At 41.9% G+C, this 9797-nt stretch overlaps 1 protein-coding gene across 2 annotated transcripts in view; it reads left to right on the plus strand.

The window, feature by feature from the left end:
- Positions 1 to 9797, plus strand: part of WWTR1 (WW domain containing transcription regulator 1) — a 49511-nt gene that overhangs the window by 32123 nt on the left and 7591 nt on the right. For both annotated transcript variants that reach the window (XM_017835423.1, XM_017835422.1), the window contains exon 3: positions 7838 to 8028. In XM_017835423.1, the coding sequence (XP_017690912.1) occupies positions 7838 to 8028 (191 nt within the window). The remainder of the gene's footprint in view (positions 1 to 7837; positions 8029 to 9797) is intronic.

Genomic DNA, 9797 nt, shown 5'->3' on the forward strand with positions numbered 1-9797 from the left:
CCGTGCAGCCTGTACCTTCACACCACCTGCATAGTGAAAAGGCTTCCTGTTCCAGGTCATTTTTAATTACTGGATATCCTGAAAGAAGCAAACACAGCTTGTTTGTGGTCGGCATGAATAATCTTGGCACCTACTGCTGGTGATTACTTAGAGGAGACCTGAAAGCGTTGTAGAGGACTTGCCCATTCTGTGGGAATGAGAGTTTCGTGATGCAGCTCTCAAAAGAATGAAGGGGTTTTGGTTGTTTGCAATTAAAGCCTCTAACAAGTAATTTATCAATCAGATTTCAAATGGAGTAATTTATTTATGTTTTAAGGACAGTGGTTAATAGTTCCAGAGACTAGTAGGAATTAACTTCAGTATCGGGTAAATTAAATCCAGGTGTCTCAAAGGACACACACCTTTAAATCAGCAACTGACTATGCAGTAAATCTGATGTGTTCAAGAGAGATGTTGGCATTATTTCAAAATCTAGTAATTTTTAATTTTGACACAAAGAAGTTCCTGTTGGTATAATCATTTCCCCTCAAGGTTAGTAATTCAAACATGTGCCAGTGCAAGAGTGGAGGGTTGTTTCCATAGTTTCAAAGTGAATGAAATGCAAAAGCTGAAGATTGCACAAAACAAAAGTAAAGGTAATTTAATAAATATTTCAAATTTTAATGGTCATCAATAATTAGTCATTAGCATTAAAGCTGTCTATGCTCAAGCAGCCCCCACCATTATTTATTCTTACTGATTTATTGCTAAAAGTGTGTGCAGAGTAAATCTCTAATCTTTTAAATAACTTCCTGCTAACTCATAGCTTTGATGTTGCACCTGCAGGTCGTTCTTTTGGGGTTTTTTAAGCTTAAGTCATTGAAGATGGGAAAGATTAGTTAAATGTGAATATCACAGAACTTAACAGTTGAAACTGTTGGGAAATTTCTGTATAGCTATTTGCAGCTCAGAAATCTGAATAAAGGAGCCTCTGTGCACTGGGATAGGGCAACGTTTTGCTTTAATACTTTACAGATTTTTGGAACAAAATGCACCAGAACTGAAAAGCAGCATTTTTTGCTGACCTTGTTGGAAAGCTAATGCTGTTTCTGGGAAATAAATGAAACAAGCAGTTCTTTGTTGGCTGAAGTGGAGAGAGAAAAGGAGGGCAGCCCAGTCTTTTTTTCTCCACAGTGTCGTGACTAAGTCAGAACTATAATATGGCTGGGTTCTTTTTTTTTTTTAACCTCTGTAGACATTTGTTTTTCATCAGACTGTGTTGTGTGATACCTGGTGCTGACCAGTTTATCTGAATTCGGCTCTCGGCTGCCTATAGACAGAGCCGAAGGATCTACAGTTACATCCAGACACTTCTGACACTTAAATAATAAAAGTTGGCACAATCAGTTCAGTGCATATGTCAGAAATAATTTACACTTGCATGTTTTGGCTTCTGCAACTTGCAGAATCCCTTGCCCACAAAATAATCCTCGCTTAGTCTGTATCCAGCAAAGTCATCAAAAGAAAGGTCTCCTACAATGTCAGGAAACCAAATTCACTAGAATATCATTATTAATTTAAAAGCAAACAAAAGCAATAAAAGCATTCTTTCATTTTTCATCTAACTGGTAAAACAAAATTACATAGGTCTAGCTTGAGATGTGAACTAAATAGTTGCAACTTCATGGACTTTATGTGGACTTTGCACTACCTACATGTAAAAAAGCTGCCTTTAGACCCAGACTGGCCCTAGAGATAGCCCAGGACTAGTCCACGCCTGGTCCATGCAGCTAGGCTTGATCTGCATCAGTGATAAATCTGGGTCCTGAACAAACCATAGAGTTAACATTTTGAAAATTCACTGTGTTTCACTCCTGGCTTATCTGGAGGATATCAGTGCTGGATGCTATTCTTAGCACCATAAACAGGAAGAAATTTGTCTTGGTTAAGTCAGGAGTCTGCACAGTGTCCTTGGATTGCTTAATATGAGAAGCGTTGGGCTTGCCTGTGCAACTGCAGACTTTTTCACTGGAAATGCCTGATACCAACAAACACTACGTTTACACAAAACTATGAGGTGCCCAAGGGTTTTGTGGCACCAGAAATTTTAAGGTGGTTCTGTTCCTCACAGTCTTGGACTGTTGTGTACAATATGAAAATTTTCACCACTACCTGCCTATGGTCGCCAGGCCACATTCCCAGTCAGCCTGTCCATTTTTGAATTCCCAGCTCCTTTAACTGGAACCAATGTGCTTGTTCAGCATGACTGGCTATTACTGTTTTCTTCATTTTTCTGGATGTTTTAGTTAGATTTTCCCTGGTGCTTAAAGACATTTTAGGATCAGTTTACTATGAGAAACAATATTTCCTGAGAGCCACAGTGTTCCTTTCTGTGGATGTTTCTTGTCTGGAATCAGAGGCTCTTTGCATAATTAAGAGGACCCATAAGTTACTGTCTCTGTAGTGTATCTACTCCATCTGTATTACTTTTGGGGATTATTCCCAGTAATACTGTCCCATTCATTTTTATACACTTTTCCCAGTGAGGCATTAAAATCTTTCCACTGTTTTGTCTTCTTTATGTTCTGTGGTCAGTTCTGTGTACAGAGTGAGACCTTCCCATTACTGATTCTGTGTTTGCAGAGTGCGGTCGGGCCCGGCTGTGGCTGCTGCTCCTCTGCAGGCAACAGCTCTCTGAGCTTCTCCCCATCCTGTGTCTCCCCAGGAGCACACTCTGCACCCCTCTCTCGTCCTGGGACACGTGTTACTGAGTGTGAGACTCTGCTTGCAGTTCACACACAGCCTCCAGCTCACCACTGCTGATTGCTGCTGGTGTGAGGCGGTGGGTCAGCGGGTTCTGCACAGTGACAGGAGCTGAGTGAGGGAAACACCACACACACAAAGGGTTTATCTGCTGCCTGTGGGCGTTTGCTGGTGCACAAACTGTATGGAGGCTTTTTAGTGCTCAAATCACCTAATGTGGACCAAGAGCTGTGCTGAGGAAAATGCAGTGGCTGCAGGGTGGCTGTTGGCCAAGGGTAGAGGGCAAGCACTTCACCTCTGTGCTCAGCATGTCCTGGGCCTCGTGGTACGTCCTGTGGAAGAGTTTCAAACTGGAGATGATCTGCTGCATTTCATATGGCCCAGGCTCCAGTAGCCCCCAGGAGGGTGATGGGCAGTGCTTTTCAGATGTCTGAGGCACCATTCAGACAGGCTGTTTTGCAGAGAACACGTTCCACGTGTTCATGTGTGAACTGCTGGTGTAGGAAAAGCCCTACACTTAACACGTTAACTGAAGGCTCACTTGTCGAGCACTTGCAAATTGTCGTGATTTAATTACTCCAACTAGTTCCCAGAATCAGCTGTTTTATCACTGCACATGTAATATTTTGACCCTTAGGATGTATTTTTAGAGCAGCTGAATGCAGCAGTTGTTGTGGAAAGTGCTGCAGAATGCCCCAGTTTTTGGTTTAATTGTGTTTTCTGTAGAAGATACTGAAAAAGAATCACCTAACAGTCTTGTGTTTTATACTGTTCTTATTTCCATTTAGTATTTATTGTGAGCTATGCCAGATTAACCTAATGTGCATTTTATGTATGCATGCATGCATCCAAAAACTAGATTTGACTTCACAAAAAAGACCTCATATGTCCTGAATTTGCTTATGGGACATTATTGTGATTGCACTCAAGAGTAATTCAAGTGGAATGATGCTGTTATGCAGTCGGTAGTATCAAACCCTGAGCCTTAGCATCTCTGTATTTATAGACTGATTTTGAATTCTATTAAAAAAAAATTAATCACCATATCAATTTAATGTTCCATTTTAAGTTAGACTTCATAAATACCCAGATACCTCAACAAAACTATCTGTGCTTGTTTGAAAGCACAGATATATGACTCCTTACTTAGTATTTCTGAGTCTCTCCAGTTTGGGTTGTTATGGAAGCATTCAAACTGAATGAAGAGCTACCTGAATCCTATTTTTCCTTAAAGCAGTGTATTCTGGAGAAAAATGTGGTGTCTGTGGGTTCAAATGACTTTCAGCAAGTTTGTCTCTGTGACCGAAATCAATGAGCCATTCCAGTGAGTGGTAGCTCTGAACAGATCTGTTTCTCTATGGACCTGTGTCCAGAGACTGAAGCCTACAAACCTCAGAGGAGAAAGGTGCTCACAGAGAGGAGCAGAACCAAGCAATGCAGATGGTACAATTGGCTGAGGATGGCTCCTGCCTCCATCTTTGCCTTACACTGTTCATCTCCTGCACTCAAACTTGCAAAAGTGTTCCTCAACTGTAGCTTTAGTTAACCCAGATGATACAAGTAACTGGCTTTGGGAGTAGAATGGATTTTTGTTGTTTCTTAGAAATATGATTACATATTTATGGAATACTTGACTTGTAGGAGACTCAGTGTGATGTAATTTCTATAGTCCTAGTGTCAAGGCATGGGAATGCTGACTTTACTCATTGTACTGAGCTTCCTGTAGTTCCTTGATGGTATGTGTTACAACCTGCCCCAGAAGGTGAGGGTAACCCTGGTTCTTGTTAATAGATCCCTTGGGGTGGATTAGAGCGAAACAACACTAAATTATCAATCAGTGTGTGTAAATATATATATGTAGGGTTCATTTTAGAACAATTTGGTTCCAATGGAAGGCAGGTATGTAGCTGTTTTGGTTATTATTTTCTGTAATAATATAGTAATATAGCAATATGAAAGCATAAAAATGTCACTTAAGAAAATGTATAAGGGAAGAGAAAGAAAGAAGCAGCAAGCATTAGAGTAGAACGGTCTCACCACCCATGGATCCAGTGATGAGACCAGATTTTTGCAATTTCCATGTCTGTCAGCCGAAGTGATGGTCACAAAACACAAAGTACAACAGGTTAAAATATGCTCAGGTTCAGGTGGGAACACCCAGGTACCTCCTCTGGGCAGGGGAAGCTTTCAGTCCTCCGGTGAAAGGCATCAGAAATTAGTCTTGGGGCACTTTGGGGGTCTTTGATGGTTTCTGACACGTTCTAAGACATGAGAGCTGCCTCTCGTGCCCGCGCTGCTGAGCCAGTTCTACCCCATCAGGAGGGATGAAAACCCTCCAGCCTACATGTGAATGTCCCAGGTGAATGTGACCTTTCCAGGGGAGGAGGGCGAGTTTTACAACTGAGAGAGGGTAAGGGTACAACTGGGTAAGGGAGGACAATCGGTATGATAAAAAGCACCTGGTATGATAAAATGATCCTGTCACCACAGGGTCTGACTCTTATCTGGCTCAAAGCCCGGCTTGTAGACTCTGATGGTGGGTGTTCATCCCCTCTGTCTTGTGCAAATCACCAACACACACCCAAAAACTCACCTCCTCTCTCCTGAGGGATGCAGACTGGCCTCAGCAAAGCACCCTGCAGCCTCCATGAATGGGTGAATGTTTTGAGTCATTAACATTTCCATCTTTCACAGTATGTAACAGTGGAGAGTGTTGCTTGAAGGAAAAGTAATTTACTGCAAGGTATAGAGTTCATTGGACCAAAATATTTTTCCTGTCCCCATGAGAAGAAATGACTTGGAGGATTATTGGGGAGGGAGAAGTACTCCTCCATATTTGCCTGTTGTCTCGTTCTTTTCCTTCTTGCATGTATAATTTCAGTTGTGATGCAACATGATGAAGAAGGGAGTATTTTATATAGCAAAGGCAACAAATAGCCATGACAAATATATTCCTGCAGTTCAAGCCCTAACCCTGAATGCATCCCAAACACATCATATGGGCTGTTAATCTTTACTTTGCCTGGTTCTATCATTTGCATGTGATAGTCCACCTGGACTCCTACACTGGTTGCACGTAAGGAGTTTCATGGCTACCTGGTTATTTTTGCTGCGAACTGATCTAGCCAGAAAACACCTTGTTTTTATCTCTCAGCAATTTTTTAGTTTGCTAAAAATTTTTTTCAGCTTTTTTTCAGCTCAGTAAAGGGGCAGCGTATGGGCAGGAGTGAACAGCTGGGTCTGGAAGAGATGATGGATGGTGTGATGTCATTTGTGTGGATACAGCTGTTTGTGGCCCACACATAGGCTGGCTCCATGGAAAGGACTGCTTTTAACTCAGATTATTTCTTGAGATGGATTTGCCACTGCAGCTAAAATATCATATAGCTGCATGGTCATATGATTCTACAGTCTCTACATACTGGACCTGTGTGATACTGGATCACCCAGAGGAAAAATTTAATTCAGATTTGATAGGAGCACATGTGAATATTTCTGTCAAACACAGCAGAGCAGTTTGTGCTGGCTGAATGCCTGCACACCGGTGTTACTGAAGCTGCAGAAAGACAAGACAGTTCCTGATCTGAGAGAAAGCAGTCTAGCATAAAGATTTTAACCTGGAACTGGCCAAGTGAGTGAAGTTCAGCATTTTGAAATGTATGGGTATCACACATTTGATCCAGGCTCTAAAATCAACCCATTTCTTACAATCACATGTTCTGTGACATCCTCCAAGGTCAGGCATGGGCACAGCATAAATATGTTCAGGTCTTTGAGACTGAGAAATGAGTCGAGATTTAGTTCTCACATGGTAAGAACAAGGAGTGCAAGATAAAAAGGAAGATAAAAATCTATCCTTTGGATAGAAAAATACTGTATCTCTTCTAGAGAGTGTTTTACTATCTGGGATATTCTTGTTAAAAGGTAAGAGCTCTGTTAATTATGTTGTTGCCCCTTAAGTGAAAGAATCCTTGCAGAAATGTCAATTAATTTTTAAAGCAGTACCTGGCTCCCACTTGTAATCCAAACTGGCTTTAGGTACTGTATACGTTTTTTACTGGAAATATGAAGATGGGGAAGGAAAAGAGGGAACAGTTCCCTCCATGGTTTTGGATGGCTTTTGGGTTGCATTGCTGGGAACTGATACATTTTACTCAAAAATTAAAGCAGGTACTAACAGAGGCTGTGCAGTTTCCCCTCTCTGTCTCATTTTCCTCCTGTTTTTCCCAATTCTGTTACTGAGAGGGAAACATTGCTAGAGGGAAGGGATGGTTCTGTTTCCATAAGCAAGTGATACCTGCTGTCTGAGGTGCCTTTTAACTTTATGGCACGGTGGCACCAGACTGACTGTGGATCTACACAGAGACTTGCAATTTCTTTCATAGAAGTTCTATGAATAAAAATGTCCATCCTACTGAGAATTCTGCTCTGATTTATAGATTCTGAATTTGATCAGAAAAGATGATGTTGATTTAAGTAACATTAATAGTTTAAGCACATGAAGTTGCTCAGCAGCAGCCTTCTCTCAGCAAGTGAAAGGATTTACCTGGGTGTAACTCAAGTTTGCTTACAAAAGTTTCCGTTTTTCACCTGCCATCTATGGAGTTCTTTCCCTGCCGAACGTTGGGAATATCCTACCAAAGGTGGGGAATTAATGATGGGGTTATTTCCAAATCTGAATACCCTAACAGATAAAGTTCCAGTTTTTAATCTGCTGGTAGTTATTCTTACAATAATTAATTTAGATGTGTCAATAAAGAAAATGTTAAGTTGAAAACAGTTTTACTAGCTTACTGCTTATATATACACATTTGTGGAGGAATTTTCAATTACAGAACCCTTGCATGTCATTTACTACATCATTAAGTAAATATTTGAATGTGCCAGGATGAATATAAATACTCGCTATATGGTAAGGTTTCTTGTTTGATACACATGGAACATTACAATCATTTATTAAGCAATTGCTAGTGCATATCTTGCCCGCTGGAGTAGTTCTCTCAGTCATTTGAGATCCGGTACCTCTGATGCTCGGTGCTGTCAGTGAGCAGTCAGTGCAGTCCCCGGCAGGCGCTGAGCTGTCGTGTCTCCGCAGTGAACAGCGCGGTGCCGCTGCCCCCCAGCCCAGCCCTGCCGCCGCAGAGCCGCCCCCCGCAGCCCCCCGCCCTGCTGGCCCTGCCCGGCACGCTGACCACGCAGCAACAGCAGCAGCAGAAGCTGAGGCTCCAGAGAATCCAGATGGAGAGGGAGCGAATTCGGATGCGTCAGGAGGAGTTACTGCGACAGGTAACGCTAAGGATACTCTTACTGTGTTCAAGAGATTTTACGTCAATGCATCCAAAGTTTTACCAAGTACAGTTAGTAGCTCTGTTATTTTGTGCAAAATTAACCATGGTTTTAGGTAAGGATAACCGAAAAGCTAATATAAATAGATAATTTCATTTTTTCTCTAAAATAGCACTGAACAGAACACAGAATGGTCATCAGTCAGAAGTTACAGAGCTAGAGTCTTTCTTACCGAGTCTAATAGTCTTGTAAGAACCAAACTCTGTTCTGCATCTGTTTGTGAGCAACTAGAGCAACTATCACTGATTGATTGGCAGTTTAGCTTGGTTTGCACAGGAAACCATGTTCGTGCTTCACTGAAAATAAAGGCAGAACATACAGAGTTGTTCTTGACTCTGATCCCAACTCTCTTAATTTGTGCCCTTTGCCTCTGAGTTAAAATAAAATCACATTCACATCTTACATGAATACCTCTGATCTGAAAACTTGCCAGAGTTGGTTATTTGTGGATGTTTTGTTTATTGTTCTATTTCTTAAGTTTCAGCTCTATATAATGACTCACACTATACAAAATAGATATGTTAACTTCCTTTAGACTGCCTAAAAGAAATAAAGTTTTAACAATTGTGTTCCGTTTGTTGGATGACTCCACTAGTGATGTTGTGTTTACATGACATGTTAATCAGATTCCTTAGTGAAAAAAAATAACCTGTTTCTCTCAGCAACAGCATGAAAGAAGTACAGTCTATCAAGAATACTATTATTTGTGGCCTTGCAAATGCTGCAGTTAACAGTTCTAAGTACCTTTAAAAATAGTAACTTTCACAAGATAAGGTGGTGGTTTCTGACATGGGCAGTAGTCTCAAGTCTTTTGCATACCTTTACCATCAGGAGGTCAGAACGTGATAGAAATGGGTGTGGGAAGAGAGTGGGGATATCTGGTATGAGCTTAGTCATCATTGTCATCATGCTAACAACAGTTTTAGCTATTTTTACTCTCTTTGGCTCTGTTCTTGCTTCAGGACAAGAGCAAATTAAGCTTCAAAACAGTTGTACTCAAGGGCTGGTTTCCCTGCTTTACTGCCTTTGAAAGTGATACATCCACAGCACTCTGCAGCTGTGCTGTACTCAATCAAGCCTCCAGCTTATTGTGCCCAGTGACACGCTGCCCCTGGGGTGTTTGCTGGAGCTCCACGTTGCATGAAGCAGGACAGCATCACTTTGCAGTACTAAAGTTTTCAGAACTTGTGTAGCTCTTAGGGAGAAAAGCAAGATGCAAAATCCATCCTTCTTAACAGAATGCTGTGAACCTCCTGCCAGTAACCTGGGCATCCTGAACCCTGAGAAGGACGCGATGAACTCCTCTGGAGTTGCCGGTGTCCAAGTACAGTTACTCCCACTCTGACCCTCCACCGCTGTTTTTGCTTTTCTAGTGTAACCTGTCTAAGGGAAGAATGCTGAGTAAGTGTGTACACTGCTGCCAGCAGCTGTGAGGAGGCACAGTGTTTGAGTGAGAGGGGAGGGATTCTTTGGAGGGTCACAAACCTTTCAGCCCAGCAGCAGCTGCTGGCTCCCCACAGCCATTCCTGGCAGCAGCTGATGAGGTGGAGCAGCATGCCCAGCTGGGAGGAGAACACGGCTCTTGGGGCTCATGGCTTAGGGAATCTGTTTCCTTCTTTGTCTTCCTCTTCATGTAGGTAGTTGGTAAAACCCTAGAACTCTAGACTGAGTACATGCAAGAAGGGCAGCATTTCTGAAAACCAGTATGA

Source organism: Lepidothrix coronata, unplaced genomic scaffold, assembly GCF_001604755.1.
Source record: "Lepidothrix coronata isolate B3197 unplaced genomic scaffold, Lepidothrix_coronata-1.0 Scaffold256, whole genome shotgun sequence".
In the NCBI taxonomy this organism is placed as follows: Eukaryota; Metazoa; Chordata; class Aves; order Passeriformes; family Pipridae; genus Lepidothrix; species Lepidothrix coronata.